Here is an 18,261-nt window from a genome sequence, read left to right as displayed (position 1 = left end):
ATTATAATTAATTTCATAGGAAACGAAGAATACTCACGATTCTTTCGACCGTGAGGAACTTTGTGTTTGAATTTAGTTCAATTTAAATCGGTCCGATTATTCAGATGATACTTTTCGGTAAATGAGGTTTTTTTTAACAATTAGTAATAAAAAAAGGTTTATAAAAATAAAATGAAAATCTTGGCAAAGTACCAAACAATTCTATCATCATCATAATGCACCTTTGTCCATGCGAAGTGAGCATTACTTAATGTACGTTGACCTTCTTATACGCAAGACAAGAGGACCGTTCTTGCATTTGCTATTCAGGTGTGACGTTATGTGGATGAAGATTCGAACTTTTACGTAAGCGAGTTTATAAATAACGTAGACTTATATACTATTGCTGCATGAAAACTCGTGAATTATTATAGGTCTTATGTTAGACCTATTTATCATTTAACTTTCATAGTCTTAAACAAAATCATCGAGAAAATTATAGTATTTATATATATATGATCGTTTTACTAATGATTTCTAATAAACTGTTTTAAATATTTTCTTCCTTTAATATGCTGCTTGCGTAACGAGCATAAAATTTTAATGGTTTTTTTTGAGTCGAATTTTTATAGTTAAACGAAACAAAAAAAAAGAAAAAAGAAAATAAATAATAAGAAAACGGAACTAAAATGGCCGTCGTTTGTTGGACATTTTAAGAATGCGGTTTAGTTCAATTAGATCAAATTCATTTCCTTTATGTAACGATTCGAAGTATCTGTTATATCTAAGGAAAGAAAAAAGGAAAAAGAAAAAAAGAAGAGGCGGGAGGGGGGAGGAGAGAAAATGATATTACACAAGTATAGTAAGGTACGAGTAACGAAAGTAACGAACGTAATTAAATATGTACTTATTTACCGGTGTAACGTCGACGGTGTAAGGCCGAAGGACTTCGTGAGCGTGAAAATAGGCGCGTGAAAATAACTTTCCCCTTCGAAAGTTTTAAGACGGTCAGTCGAGCATCCGTCCTTTCGAGATACGTCAAATATTATTTATTTATTTATTTTTAATGTGTACCAATAATAATTCAATATTTACATATTTATAAATTTTGTTCAATAAAATTATATCATCGATTTTATCCAAATTTTTCGTTCATTATTTTTACAATGATTCATTCATAAAACAACAGAAATTTTATTTTTAATATTTTTTTGATAAAGTAATTTTAATGATATTTTTGTTATTCACACACAAACACATATACAAAGGTACACAGTGATACACATAGAAATAGAAGGAAATCTAATCCGACTAAGCACGTGCCCTTGCAACGTAAATTGCAAACGATGAATCGATGGCACGAGTAAATGAAGACTGCACGATCTTCTCTCTATCTCTATCTATTTATCTCTTTCTCTCTTTCTCTCTTTCTATTTCATTCTAGCACGTGGCAAGCAAAAGCCCCGTGGCTGCTTCACCATTGATGATCATCCTGAGAGCGAGAGACTCGTCTTGATAATGAAAGTAGGCAAGTGTGTATTCCTTATATTATTATTCTAACTCGACTTGGTATGAAATCTTCTACGAAACAATGATTATTATGATAGCTGAGTGAATAATTATCGAACATATTTAAACATGTTACTATCATACACGCCTAACTTACGCGGAATTCTTTTCACATATCTCGTAATCGTTCCATATAAATATTTAATTTACACAAAAAAAAGGTAAAAATTGAAAAAAAAACAACAAAAAAATTAACACGTTTTAATAAAGATTTATGGGAATTAAATTAATCCGGAAGTAAGGATTGATTTAGAAAGGCATCAATTGAAAGAAACTCTCCCGAATTAATATTATATCCTGAATAGAAAAAGAGAGAGAGAGATCGTGTCAGATATCGGTGACGATCTTTCCAGCACTTTCTTCTGGACAGATGTTTATTTCTCGACATGCTCGACGTACCGTTTATATTTTTCTATCTACACACCAAAGATATTTATTGATAACGTTCAATATTCATCAATTTGATTCTACAAATATTGATTCAAAAGTAGTAAAAAAATAAATATACAAAACAACGTAAAATAATCTTAAATTAATCCGACGAACATTTCTTCATCCAACTGTAAAAAAATAATATCAGTCCAACCAACATTTTACCTAAACCTGCTACAATACAATACAAATTTAGAAATAACTTGCAACATATTACATAAAATAATGAATAACAATTGACCATAAAAAAAAAAAAAAAACATTATCCAAAGAAAGTGGAATAAATTTGCCATATTCTTTCAACGTAAAAACCAACTAGGATCTCACATTAACGTTTTACTATTTCAGTCAGTGTACTCATATAAAATATGTCCTAGTTTAATCTGATAGATAAGAGAAAGAATTGTCGACTGTTCAAATTTGGCAATGGGATTCCCCTACTATTGAATTGTTACGGTTTGGCAATGGCCATGTCACACAGAAAAGCAACAAGCCCCATCTAAGAATCTAATTCTCGGGTGTTCCAGTGTGTCCGATGAGCAACGAATGCCTATCCAAGATGCCCCCACTATTGGTAAAAGCCTTCGTATAGGTTATAAAGGACCGAGGTGGAGTACTATCCCACTGCACTCTCTCAGTGAAACTCTTAGAGGACCGTTCCTCACCGTCTCTAACCCTTCACTAACGGAAACGCCATGAGGATTTTTCTTTTGGTACGTACTCGACCATACATTACTATTTTTATTTATTTACTTTCATCCAATTTTTTATATACATTCAATTCCTAATTAAATTTATCATTTTTTATTTTTATTTTTATATAGATATTGATATTAATTATTATTTGTATAAAAACTTTGTGTGTGTGTGTTTTTTTTTGTAATTTTATTTATAAATTCTAATAATTTCTCAATTTTTTATTTAATATTTAATTTAATTTTATTTACTACAGGTTTATTTTGAATCCATGTGAGTTATCCATGTGTATAATATTATAATAATTTCTTAGACATATCCAGTGTTTTGTATCTAAACGAAATTGTTTCTTTCCTTAGAAAAAAAGGAAACTTTTTCTATTAACCGATAAACTTTTCTAATAATCGATAATAATATAATGAAATGATCAATCATAGAAGATAATTGTTTAAACAACTTTTATAAAACATCATATCGCGTGCGATTATTCCCGCATAGTTACGTCGGAATAATGTTGCGAACAGAATGGTGACTTTCTCTTCATTATTCGTCATTTCCGAATCATTACTATCGAACGCGTTCGCCTTCAATTTAAACATAAGTACGTACCAGCATATGTATATGCATATGTGTGTATGCATGTATGAATATACACCTATAGTATCGTTAACGCTTTATATAGTGGTAGGTTAGATTTTCATTTTCTCTAGGGAGAATCGCTGACAACATCTAACAGTAAACAACAATTTTGTTATTTTCCATTTTCTCGTGAGTTCATTCTTTTCTTTTGTCTTTTAAACAAATGCTTTACTAGAATGAGAAATTATACGTTAGGTTTTCACACATTTTATACTCGATCCTATTATATACCCACGATCATCATTCTCGTGTCATCATAATCATAATAATCATTGTCCTGTCTTATTCTTCGTCTAAAGTAACACTTTTACTGAATTAAAATTAATCTTGATAATAATAATTATTATTATTTATATAGCTTTTAACATTTTCGTATTTTAGTATTATTGATTTTATGGGATAACACTTATTTACGTCAAATTATTGTAAAAATAATTCTATCTATTTATGGCATTTCCTAGTTCCTATGCATTCTACTTTTCTCACATACTTCGAGTTTGCTACGGATCATGGATCATGTGGGATAACGAAAGTATCGTAACTCGTCTTTCACGGTTAGACACCCCTTCGAAGTATTTATTTCGAGGAAAAAAAAAACGGAAATAATACTACGCTCTTTCCATCTTTCTATCTTTTCAATCTTCATAATCTTTTCATCAGATATAAAGTTATTAACACGTAAGAATAGTAATTACAATTATTTTTTACTTAAAAATATTTAAAAAGTGAATTGAATCTAACATGGAAACAAATTTTCTTTCCGTCAAACTAAACTCATTTTTTCACTTTACTTTTTTTAAAAATAATATTTAAATAAAATAAATTTAATAATTTCTTCATTTCAAATTCAAAATTGACTTTTTAATAAATTTAAATCTTCAGACCGTGCCAGTTATTGGAATAATTTTTTTTTAATTAACTAGCTTTAATTATCTTATAATAAATTCGCGCTAATATATGAAAACAAAAGAAAAATAAATAAATAAAATATGTAAAAAGCGGTGAAAGTATATCGATCATATAATATGTATCACATAATTCATTTGAAATTCCAACTCGTTTCTAATTTATCACAAATCCTTTTTCCATTATAATCACGCATTACTTACGTATGTTCAACATTCCTTGATTTCGATCTAACGATTTATTAAAAATAGAGATAGATCGCTTGGAAAACGATCCGTACATTGAAATACTCAGTATAATATAACGAGTTCGCAATAAAGATCGAAGGTACATACAAACACATTCATACAAAGGTTCATTGTACGCGTTGGATTCGTTTCGCACGTAATAGAATCGATATCGGAAGGAATATCGATTCGATAAAGATCGTTATATCGTTCTTTCTCACTTTCACCGATCGTTAAAAGGGAACGTTATTATTAGTTTTTTTTTTGTATTCAATTTTTTCTTTCATCATTTTAACCTAATAACCCTAATTCAAAGTCAACTCTAACGGAATATTAATCGATCTTTTGATTAACTTTCGAAATGAAAACTATACGAAAAATATTATAGTCAATATATTTGTCTCTTCTTTTCTTTTCTAATTTCGAACCAGTTTGAAATGTTTCGTTGTTGACTTTCAAAATTGATCGATCGATCTATCGATTGTGTCTTTCTAATTTTCGATCTAGTTTAAAACGATTAGAAAAAGTTCGTTAAGAAAATCGATTAACTTGGAAGGATTTTAATTATCGAAAGACTAATTGTGTAAATGTTTCGATTGGTAGTAAGTAAGCAAGCAAGCAAGTAAGTAAGTAAGAATAGTAAACTTCTAGTTTCCTAAGTCTAGTTTAATACGTTAGGAAAGCAATCAGACGGAGAGAAACCGTGCACGTTGAACTGCGAAAGCGAAGCTAATTCACATAATGGAAGCGAATCTCAACGCTTTCTTCGTGTCTAGACGTTAGGCACGAGCGAATGTGTTTACTCTAACGATTTGTGCTCTTTCCGTTATTCTTGATCGATGATCTACGATTAACGTTTCGCCACTTTACCATAATCTTTAACCATTTCATTTTTCCCCTTCGTTTGATTCTCGATCTATCGATTGGAAAATAATCGCCGATCAAAACGATAACAAGATCCAATCATCAATTAAGACATCATTCCATCTTATTCTTTTAACACTAAACGAATGGAAACATTAACGATTATTACATTTCTTATTACTTGACTTTAAATTATATATTATTGGATTTGTTTCAAAAGTTCTTACAAATTTTCGATAATTATACATTTTACAGTATATTTACAATTATACTGAAAATATTTGTTCATTGAAATAAATGTATTTATAAATTGACAAGAACTTTCCAAGCAACTCAATAATATAAAAATATATTTCATTATAATCTTGTACTCACCAAACTATTGTGAATAATATACGTAATGTCTTATTGAAAAGATGTTTCTAATCAAACTAATCGTCTTAGTGTGTATACAATTTGTTCAACGTGATAAACTATCGTTGATATTTTCTTTCGAGAAAATAAAGTGAGAGTAAAACATACAACGAACGCAATGTCATTCCTAGAAAAGCATACGTTACTATAGTAGCATACGCAATACGTAAATAAGATTTCGTGTATACTTGTATATGTGTGTGTGTGTGTGAATGTGTGGGTATTATTATGTATGTTTTGATCGCACAAGGGCATCGTAGAATTCGTTCGGCATACCAATACGAATTACTTTCAATTATCTATACGAAATGACTCACATTCATTCTTAATTCTCGATAGTAAACCAAAGGAAACGTAACCATGCCAACTTTGTTGGATACTTGGATTCGAAACGGTAAATTTCTCGTTCCTTTTTTAGACTCACTTTTCATATCCTCGGTAAGTCTTACTTTTGCTTTTCCATGAACGTCGAAGGCAGCTCGCGTTTCTTCTTACTTTCGAATCTTTTGTCTCTTAGAACGACACTCCAAGAGGAAGAAAGAAGGAAATCTAAAGATCACTATGTGCGATATTAAACTTGAAAGTTAAACTTATCCTAGAAATTCTCTTCCTTCTATTTTCTTTCTATTTTTTCTTCCTCTTTTTATTGTATTTATTTTTAGTTTTTATTTTTATTTTTAAGAAAAATTCAATAGTATAACTTTAAAACGTTTACGCACCATCGAACATAAATTTCATTCGAAAGTACAACCTCTCCTCTTTCCCACAGGTTTAAAAGGAGTTTCTTGTTTTCCGTTTTTAGATTCCTTTAAGACTCGATAATAGTCTCGTTCACTTTATGCACGTTGGTAAGGATAGCCTGGCCTTGAATTTCAACCCTTGACTCTTAGTGCATTGGAACTATGTTCCTTTCAGGGTCATTGATCCTCTACACGACTTTCTCATCCTTCTAAGACTTTATCTCAATATCTTGGATTATCTTTTCATTTCATTACAATCTTGCCGATAATATATATCATCTTATCAACGATTTGGCCTTGAAAATATAATTATTTTTCTATACTATAATTAAAATGAAGAAATTTTATTTTTTTTTTATATTCTCTTCAATTGAAAAAAAAGAATTACGAACGTTTCTAGAAAAAAAAAACTCGATTTGCAAGGTCGAAGATTAATCATGACAATCATAGGATCTTACGCACGCCCATTGTATGAAGAAAATAAACGCGCAATCCAAATCGTGTATTTCCTAACAGTACTTGTTTCGTTCAAAGGTAATCATTAAAGAAGAAGAAGAAGAAGAAGAAGAGGGGCCATTATTTTAAATATTATTCAACTCACGTATACCTACGTACATTCCAGATTTCACTTTCGAACCTGTTAAGGCCCACCACTTGTGTGATTCAAATTTACACTTTCGTATAATTTAACGATCGATTATATCTGTAACGACGAGTCTAACCGTTTTAAATAATTATTATGCATTAGAAATAAAATCACTTTACAACTGTAAACCTAAATAGGAAAAGAAATGTAACAAGATTTTGTTTTTTTATTTTATTAACGAGATAAATGCATTATTTCATAAAAAAAAATAAGAATACAATAAAGTGAATAAAGTAATACGAAAAAAAAGTTAATAAATAATAAAAATATAAATATAAGTTATAAATAATATAAATAAAGAGTTATAAAAATAAAAATAAATATTATTAATATTTTATTTTAATAACTATTTATTTTAAATAATTATAATAAAAATAATTTATTGTGGTTAATTAACTTTACGAATCTCTATTAAAAAGAAATAGTTTGTTGGTACTTTGTTAGTTGACGAGTATTAATACAGCTTCCGCTTACATGAAGATATAAGTGGTCGATAAAATCGAAAGGTTTCTAACACCAATACCATTACACATTCTCTCTCTCTCTTTTTCTCTCTTTCTCTCTGTATACGTGTTTCTTTTACGTTCGCATTCCTAATGATTTCAAAGTAAAAAAAAAAAAGAAATGAGAAATAAGATCTAGGTAGGTTCTCGAATGTTACACGAGATCTACAGCATCCTTTATAAGGATATCGTTAAAATACTCTGTTAAACATTTCGAACGCCGTTCACTTTGATATATCGAAAAAAAACATGAAGATTTCCGGGTTGGTGTTACGCGTGTTACTTCCTTTTATCAACATACTTATCGATCTAGGATATTTTGAAAGAAAAAAAAATGTATTAGATGAAGAAATAACGATGGCGATGACGACGACGACGACGACGACGACGACGAAGATATACTTTTATTGGGATTTATATATCGATCGTATATCGATTCTTCCTTTCTCTGGAAAGCGAAGAAAGAGAGAGGTATAGTTGAACCGTTTGTAAGAGGAGGGCTAAACAAGGCGTGGTACCGAATGTGTCTGTAAAACCTCTCACTGTATGTGACTGGCGTGCACCGTTTGCTTGATTATAGGAGTACGGGGCCTAACCGTCACGATTTTCCACAACGAGTCATTACACTTCGGTTGATTCAATGCGGTTACTTCTTTGATATATATATATATATATATATATATATATATTTCTTTTTTTTATAGATTTGTGATAAAAAAAATGTGCGATTCATATTCGATTACATATTTCCATGATTTTTGATATTTTTTTATTATCACAATGAAGTATGAAAAATACTAAAATTGTAACTTTTATTGTACGTGTATGTGTTAGTAAATCGTTGGAATATTTGCGTCAGAATTTATTTTTAGATTCGAAATAAGGAAAAAAAACTAGAACGATCAGGAATAATTTCGAATACCTAAGAAAACGAGTTTAACGGGACAAAAGGATTTGTAAATCTTTCGTACTCCGTGAATACGTCCGTGACTGACCAAAATCGATTAGGATCTCACGTTTTGTTAATGTAGTAGTAACTGGTCAGAAAGAGAATCAAGCCATCATATTATTACGACGAGAAATGAGTTGGCTCACGCCCAGGAGACCACGATGCATACCTTATTGTACCGTTCGAAAGTCCTAACATTCAAGGACGTTTCGTTCCGAGCGTGCTTCGAATGTTCGCTAATCGCGTTAATGAAATGCTTTCCGTAGGAATTGGTCAATTTTTATTATACTTACGATTAGATTAAATGTCAGAACCTTTCGTGCAGTGCGTAGGAACATTCATTCTGTTCTTTCCAATTTTTTTTTCATTTAAATATCGCATTAACTTTATTACCTGACATTCGTAAAACACCTTTATCGTTATATAATTTCTCCAGAACAATATAATTTTCAGAATGATCGAGAATCTAGATCGTTATCGTAGCAAACTTTGATATTTGTCCTTTCACACGGTGCGTCTAAGCAAAACGATAAAGAAAAGAAAAGAAAAGAAAAGAAAAAGAGAAAGATTTGTTCAGTTACGCTCATGACATTCGTCGAATATCCCCTTAATGGTTAACTAAGAAAAATTATTCATCTAGAATGATCTAGAATCGAGATTGTTATCCTGCTTGGTTTCGATTCTGTAACACAATAAAGGTCTGATTGCATAATCCTTATTAAAATTCAACAACGATTGGAAGGTCGTATCATTCGACGATTAATCTTAAATGATCGAGCAAAACAAGAATTAGGATCTCATAATAGTATCTTATATTATTCATCCTTTCATTATTTTTTCTCGATCGATCTTTTTAAGTGCAAAACGCGCCGGTAAAAGTGACAGTCAAAGTAAACCGCGTTTCCTGTAGCAGTTCGTCGCCGGGAGGTGTGGTACTCTTACTTACACACACACACACACACATATCTATATTTGTATCTCTTTTCATCTTTCTTCTATTCATGTGCGAGCATTTGCTTCGGTTCAAGGAGATCAAGAGCCGTGTATGTTCGACGAATGAGCCACGCCAAGTTACGCCGCTCTGAATCTGAATCTCACGGTAAAAGAGGCATACCACTTCGCCTGCCTTCGTATTCGGGTCAACCAAGTATCATGCTATAGATATAGACAATATATATATATTGTACTTACTATATTACGTAACCGCCCACAACCATGGGGCGGTTCCCACCGCAACTCACTTTACCGGAAGTACAGACAACCTTTTCTTACATTTTAAGAACGTGTCTGAAGAAAACTATGGTCAACGAGCACGTCAAATATGCGTTTTAGTTTTCAAGGATCTATCCTAGTTTTAACTTCCAACTGGATTATACATCTTACATCCGTCATTCGAAAACAAATTTCATTGCGTAAGACTTTCTTTCCTGTTACATGATGTTTGTTTTGTTTTTTATTCTTACGATTTTTTTTCATCTTTTTATTATTAAATATATGAGTTAATGCATAAGAATAATATTTTATAATTTTCAAGGATTCATCCTGGTTTGCCTTCCAACCTATTACATCCGTCTTACAAATAATTTAAATTGCATGAGATTTTCTTTCTTGTCAGATGTTTGTTTTATTTATTATTTATTTAATTTTTATGCTTTTTATTATTGAATATGAGTTAACAAATATGCATGAGAATATTAAAAATTATTTCTAATTAACTTTACTATTAATTAAAATAAAGAAAGATAATAGTCGGAATTGCGTAAACCTTTCCTTCCCATTCGTTAATGTCTCTCAATTTACTAGAAAAAAAAGAATATTTGCAATTATGTGAATCTTCCCTTCCCGTTTATTAATACCTCATATATTAATTAATATCACAATTTTTCTAATTTAAATTTTATCCACTTACAACGTTAAAACTTAATTAACAAATGAAACGGTGGAATTATTTCATAATAAAGATTTATTTGTAATCATAACGATCAATTTCTTTGGTTCAACACAAATTGACAAACCTTTCGAAGGATGTATGATCAAACCAGTAATTTTCAATTACCTTTTATACATGGGATTACATGGTTGTGGTCTCGTAATGAGGTTTCGATCTCGTTCCGAGAGACTCTATATGGAATTTTCCATGGCACTTGGGGTTCTCGCACACACTCGAGTTCAGCGATCCGCGAAATTTGCTCGCTCTCTCCTTGGCTGTCTCTTCTGCTTCCTATATTGACTAGAAGCGTAGTTCGATACGTGGATCCGGTTTCGTGTTTAGAAAAGAAAATTTAATACTGAACAATATCTCTCTTACATTCTCTAACAATAGTTAGATTTTACGTCAGATGATTGATACGAAGAGAATCGTTGTTAGTTATTTGTTGTTGTTGATAACTAAACACAGATTATTTCCAATCGCCATTTCAATCTAATTAATTTCTGATTTCTTATCTCGCACGACAGGTTCTCGCAGCGTGTCTGCTGGCTCTAACGGAATCAGCTCGACCTTCCATTCGGCCTCGAGTAAGAGAACCACAAGTGTATTACGAAGAAGACAATCAAGCAGCTGAAGATGATTTTGAGACGGTCTATCAGCCTAGAACACGTGCATTACCATCGGCACGTTCAAAGGAGTCTTTGCAACCATCCAAAGCACCACCCGTGCAAACTATAAGAAATTACAACAAGGTCAACGACGATGGATCTTTCACGTTTGGTTACGAAGCAGCTGATGGTTCTTTCAAGGAAGAAACCAGAGGAACGGATTGCGTAGTAAGAGGGAAATATGGTTACGTCGATCCTGATGGTAACAAAAGAGAGTTTACCTACGTATCCGGCAATCCTTGCGACCCTAACGCACCCAAAGAAGAAGAGGACGATCTTCCGGAAAAACAAGAAGACGATGATCTCAACGGTCCAGCAAATTATCCATCGGTCAGACCAGTCGCGATCAGACCGATAAGGCCCAATTATCAGTCGAGTACTACACGTGCCCCAACGACTATTTTCCAAGCACAATACCAACTTGATGACGAGGCTAGTCAAGAATTAGAAGAAGAAGTTCAGAAACCAGTCCAACTTCGACCTACGTCTTTTAGAAAGCCTCAACAATCCTACGTTCAAGTTTCACCATCGACCGCCCTTTACGAACCAACGCCAACTAGTGCACCACAATATTACAGATTGGCGTCCACTTCGAATGTACAATATCAAACGACAGCTGCACCTTCGGAAAGAACCCCATCCACGGTATCACCGTTAGCTTATCAATCGCTCGAGACGAGTACTCGCAAGCCAGTAACTCGTCACCAAGTTCGTCCACAATCGGTCGCCATAACGCCCAGGCCCCATATTGCCCAGGTAGCCGCTCAGTATGTTTCCCCAAGTAGCACTGAAAGATCCATTCCATACAGCACGCAATCACGGCCCAACCCGAGCACCTCGAATCATCTTCGCACCAGCACCGGCCCCTCCAGCTCAGCCCACCTCGATTTTGCCGCGGAATTAGAGCGTTACGTTAACACCGTTGGTGTTCCCTCCAAATCTGCCCAACAAGCCGCACTTGCACCCTCGAGAGCGAAGCTAGGTCAAACTACGGTCACCACGGTCCCCGCGGAGCCCATCTATCAGTCGGAACTGATTTACGATCCCGCAACTGGTCAGTACAATACCCAACTTTATCAGACCTTACCCCAAACCATTGGGGATTTTAGCCTCAGTCACAAACTCCAACCATTCGTAGCCCAGCCCCACCAGTCCCTACTCGGCCTCCAGCAGCTGCAACAGATCCAGCAGCAGCAGCAGCAGCAGCAGCAACAACAACAACCTCAACGCCAGTCGGCCCTTTACAAACATCTCCCTCAGGCTGTACAATCTGCTTCCATCTCGGCTGTGTCCGTTGCTCAACCCCAGGAACTTCTCTATAGGAAACAACAGACCCAGTTGCTCATGCAGTCCCAGAATCTTTATGCCCAGCAGCAACAACGTCGCCAGCAACAACAGCAACAACAATCGCAACAACAACATCAACAACAACCACAGAGACTTCAATTGTTGGAATCCCAGAGAGACCCCCAAGCGTTTTATTACGTTGCACCGGCAAGATCATCCGGTGTGGCTGCGAGTGCGCCACTTACTGCAAGTCAAATCGATCAGTACCTTCGTTCAGCCAGTTCTGCCAACAACTATTGATCAGAACGAGATAATTGCTGATCGTCTCGATTTTTTATATATATAAATATATATATATATATATATATATATCTACAATTTATCTTCAGGGTCCTTTAGAGCGTTATCGAATGCAACACGATAAATTTTAGTTGCGAATCTTTTAGAAAGTTATTCCTTTCGCTACACGTCTGTGAACTCGATGATACAGAAAAAAAGGGACGACTATAGTACAGCGATTAGTATATACACATACATATATACTATATTTATATATTTTCTTTAAACTCGAACGTTGCACCGATCCTTTTCAATGAAACTAAATGCTTTGTGTTCCTAGCTTGTTAAACAAAAAAGAGAAATAGAAAAATGAAAATTATTACTTATTACAATTTCAAGATTAGATTGATATAAATGAACGCATGAGAAACGCGATAGAGAAAGCAACATACATGCAATTTTCTTTGGCCTAATCCACCCCACAATTTCTCGCAAAATATTCACCGTTATCGTGGACCTTTCGACCTAACAGCAAATCAATCGATTATCCTCGCGAATAATCAAGTTGATTCTTTGGTATACCGAATTGGCATATGAAGACACGCCATTTATACCAAAACAACTATGAAACTATTCGGAAATTATTATTGGTTACCTCGATGTGTATATACATGTACGTGTTTATATTCAACAGTTAACTCATTAAACATAGACATAAATTCATACATGACACACACACACATATATACATTTACACATACATACATGAATTTAGACAAGCAGTGTGTTCAATTTGTATAGTTAATAAACATACATACACGAATTTACAAGCACACACATAAATTCATGTATAACACACATTTATACATTTGTACATGCATATATGAATTCAAAGATATCATAATAGGTTACACCTATCTGGAAATATTCCGTTATCTTACGTAATATGCTGAACGAATTTTGCAAGCTTATTTCTTTGAGTAGGGGATAACCGGGGAACGTGCAAAAGAGAATTGCGATGTAAGTACTTACTTTACTTTCATCGGCGTGGTCCCGACTTTATAGGGACAGACCATGCACATTCTACTCGTGGCAAACCACAACTTTCTATCAATGTTCTTTCTGTCGTTAGAAACTATTTCAGTGGTGTATATCCAGATAATCATTTTGTTCAATTAGAATACGTAAGAATTTACACCATCAAATATTTTGAAATTGAACACTCGTCTCTATTAGTTCAACAAAAGAACATACATTTTTAAAAAAATATAATTATTTTGCCAAATGTTAAATTAAAATGTGAATGATATTTGCATCATCGAATAGTTTTTAATTTAACAATTGTTTTTACGAGTTCAATAGCAAAGACGACAATGTTTTAAATAATTATTTATATTTTCTTTAAAAGGATCGGTCAACAACGATGGGCTCGTGGCAACATTTAAATATTAATAATATTATTAATGTTATTATTATTATTATTATTATTATTATTATTATTACTATTATTATTATTATTAATATTATTTCGCTAATTATTATTAGTATTAGAACTAGTATTATTATTATTATTATTATTATTATTATTAATATTATTATAATATTTACGCTGTAAATAATACGCTTAGACTTTTAAGGATTAACGTATTAGCGATTTGTACGCAGGAAATGTTATTTTTTATCGACAAATAATAAATTCTATCTCAATAGTCTCGTTTTATATTATCTAATAAATATTATCATTTATAAACGTAAAGAAGAATTCTAAAAAAAAAAGAGAGAAAAGGGTTAAAAAAAAAAAATCATGTTTTTCTAAATCCTGATTGTTTCCATTGTCCTGTACAAAATTAGATTCGTGTTCAGAGCATATGAAAAAACTACACACGACATAATTTCCGCGTTTCCTATGCCGGAAAAAATAGTGACTCGGGTAAAGAGACTCTTCCTTTTTAATCAGAACGTTAGAACGTTGATGAATTTATGCTCAACAAACTTTCTTCAATTACGGAAATTATCCTTAGAATCTACAAACGAGCTCGTAGGTATTTAACCTGCACATATAATCATCCATAGCATGCATGATGCATTCTTTAATTTCACGCTAACGACTTCATTACGAGGAACTCAAATAGAACAAATTTCAAAGGTTTGTTGTTAAATCTAACGATGATCACCTGTAACAAAAAGGAAACTACATTTATGATACAATCAAGTGATACAATAGCCAAACACATAAATTTTCATCAAATGTCTAGTTGCTGTTGCAATAACATATCAAAATGATTTTCTATTTAATGAAAGTCAAAAGAATGTTTAAACAAATCTATATGCGTTGAAACAATCTGAAATATCATTAGAGTGTATTAGAATATTGAAATAATTGTTAATTAATCGAAAAAAATATGCATTGTTACCTGAAAACACCGAGTATATGATCAGAGTACCGTCTTCCTCGGAATTCACCTTCAGACTGGAACGTTGTCCTATATTACATATAATTTTAAATATTCTAACTCTCTACCCTCCCAAACCCCCTAACTACCCCAACATCTATCCCCACTCTTCCCCACCCCTTTTTTATCCCTTCCCCCTCCTTTTACCTAAATTTTCTTGTAACATAAGTAGAATGCATTAGTGTAATAAAATAATTGTTTATTATGTTATTACAAAATATAATTGTCTGTTATGTTAATAATTGTTTATTTAATATATATTATATTAAATTTTATTACATTAAAAAGGGAGGTGAGAAAAAAATATTGGTTAAAAATAAGGAAGCGTCATAATTTTGCGTCACTATAAAACAAACGTTCTTCGAATAACCCGGAAGATAAATCTGTGAAATAAAATAATAAAATGGTAAAGGCAAAAGAAATAAAAAGATAATAAAGAAAGTAAGGAAACGTCAAAATTTTATGTCACACCCAAGATACGCTTTGTTAACGCATTAAACACTTTTCCTACGACACTCTATGAACAATTATCTCGAATAATTTAAAAAAAAAAAAATGAATCATTTCATTTAACGATCGTTAACAATTACAAGGTGAAAGTTCTAATTTTAAACAGCAATGATTTTATTACGATCATTTCGTTCGATTTTTTGAATTGAATAAATTTTTGTAATTAACAATTATTATGTCTGTTCGAATTCAATAATACGCAAAAACGTGCAACCTTGAACTTGTCGTATATTGTAGAAACAAAAGAGATGGAGGTCACGGTTTATTAATGGCGTCATGGTCCAATTCAAATTACTATAATAATCGGTGAAAGTGACGATTGGATGGATACTTTCTATGTCCTTTTTTATTTTCTTTTATTTTTGCATTTTTTACTTCAATTATCGATAAACGTAGGAAACGATTAGGATGTTCGACTAAATGATCGACAAACGTGACGACATTTCTATCGGTAAAGTGATCGTTGGATTGTAAATCCAAAATCAATATCAAATATCCTTCCTGATTGTTGTACAAACTTGTTGTAAAATGTTACAGCAAAATATAAATTTAAGAAGAACAAAAAAAGTGTACTTGAAATCGTTTGAAATGACATATTTAAATAAAGATAGTTAAACGAGACCAACTACAACGTTTGATCATGCAGGATGAAGAATATCTCCAGCTACTTGTTACAAACACTCATACGCAATATCCTTCGTCCTACTCAAATGTCAAAGGGATGTTGTAAATCCAATCGTATTGCTCAGACAAATGAGTCTTTCGTTAATATTTCTAACGACATTAGAAAGGATTGAGAGAGAAAGAGAGAAAAGAAAATTATTAGAATAATGACCACCGTTTTATTAATAATCCAAACAAAAAGTAATCCAACAGAAGAAGAAAAAATTAGATAAGATTATTATACGTCCTCTTTTTCCTGGACATATCCTTTTTTTCTTAGATCTCAAATTTCCATCTGACTAGTTTTTTATTATTTTTTATCTTTTCTATAAAATGCTATTTTGTCTTATATTGACTAGAGACTTTTCTCTAGTTAGTAGTCTAACGTTTTACACCAACGTAGAAAGAGTTGCATCTATTCCAGGGGTAGTTAAATAAATAAGAAAAAATAAGAAAAAATATCTGAGTCATCTTCGAGTAAACAGGTTCGATTGCGTACTTCAATGAATAATGTATTCGGTATGAGAATCGGTGCATTTCTATCAAGCATGGACGATCCATTAGAACCATCAAGGACAAACACGTGCGTGGGATAATAGTTCATTACGAGGCTACGCTTATAAATAAACATTTGTAACTCTTCTTTACGAGACTTCACTTTCATCGAACAATATCATTAACATAAAAGGAAATATCCCTTCTGGTGTCGCGCTTTCAATTTTCGTCTAACAAAAAGAAGAAAAAAAGATCGTTGTCTAGTGTAATTTCCTTCTATGGTTTATTTCGGTATGAAGACAATAACGAGAAAGGTAAAGAACGAATTTCTAGAAACAATCGGTACTTAGAGAGGATATCAAAAAAAAAAAAATATTGTTCATTTTATTCCCAGAGTATGAGAAATATTATTTATCCACTTTCTTTTTCACTTTAAACTTTCAATGATATTCAACTTTTCAATGTGCTGAATTTTGTTAAATTATTTAGAAGTAAAAATTTGTAAAATTATAAATCAAATTAAACGTTTGCACTCACATACGTATACGAAGTTTGTATTACGCATTCGAGATAACGGACGAGTTGACGATGTAATTAAATACAAGTACTGCATACTTGCATACATGTTCTGGCGTATCGAAATGGCATCAAAAAAAAAAGAAAAAGAAAAAGAAAGAAAAAAGGAAAAAAAAAAAAAGAAATAGTCGTCGACGAAATGCAAAGGAAATTGCATGATGTAATAATTGTCCTGTGGGAGTGCCTAGAATCGAGCGAATACCACAATGTGAGACTATTGCAAAGCTATGGGAACTATTGTTACAGATTTTACAGTCTACTACTGTTCTAACCAACTTGCTAAAACTCCCACGTGGCTTTCACTTGTCCCCGCAAATCCAAACATTTGTCCTCTTCCTTCTCCTCTTCCTTCCCCCCTCATCCCTTGTCAACATCTTTTCAAACGTATTTCCGTTCGTTCCAATTTTCATTCTCTAAGAACTTTCTTCGAAACGTATTTTCAATTCCACACTTTTCTTCTAGAATCTTCAATTCTTTGCGTTGCAAGATAAAACATTTCTTTTTTTTTAATGATATTTTATATATAATGACAACGAATGTTATAGTGTGAAGGAATTATACGAAATCGGTATAATTTTGTTTGTTTTTTTCTTGACTTGTTGAAAAAAAATTAATGAAAAAGATCTAGGTAGAGTATTAAATTATAGAGTAATTTAGAAAAGGTCTTGAAACATAATGTTATGGTTGAAATAAGGAACGTTTGGGGATCACCAAGGTTACGGAGAAGGATGAGAAGGGAGTTCTAGTAGGTGGTGGCTGAACGTTGTGTCACTCTATATATAACGGCAGTCAACACCCCACGCGGTATTGAGAACATTCACCGCATCTGCGGTAAC

At 32.5% G+C, this 18,261-nt stretch overlaps 1 protein-coding gene across 2 annotated transcripts; it reads left to right on the top strand.

Annotated features, from left to right (window-relative positions):
• The first annotated feature begins 2,558 nt into the window (after positions 1-2,558).
• Positions 2,559-16,108, top strand: LOC107067156 (uncharacterized). Of its 2 annotated transcripts, XM_015322403.2 has the most exons (3): positions 2,559-2,693; positions 11,022-12,216; positions 12,301-16,108. In XM_015322403.2, the coding sequence occupies exons 1-3, from the start codon at positions 2,676-2,678 to the stop codon at positions 12,747-12,749; spliced, it is 1,662 nt and encodes a 553-aa protein (XP_015177889.2). In that variant the 5' UTR covers positions 2,559-2,675; the 3' UTR covers positions 12,750-16,108. The 2 variants fall into 2 exon arrangements, with proteins under 2 accessions (XP_015177889.2, XP_015177888.2); XM_015322402.2 differs by having other exon boundaries at positions 11,022-16,108.
• The last annotated feature ends 2,153 nt before the right edge of the window (positions 16,109-18,261 follow it).

The sequence above is a fragment of the Polistes dominula genome, unplaced genomic scaffold (assembly GCF_049000335.1).
Source record: "Polistes dominula isolate Pdom_NZ unplaced genomic scaffold, Pdom_raw_medaka contig_79, whole genome shotgun sequence".
NCBI lineage: Eukaryota > Metazoa > Arthropoda > Insecta > Hymenoptera > Vespidae > Polistes > Polistes dominula.
Note: the sequence above shows the minus strand (reverse complement) of the source record. Positions and strands in the feature narration are given on the sequence as shown.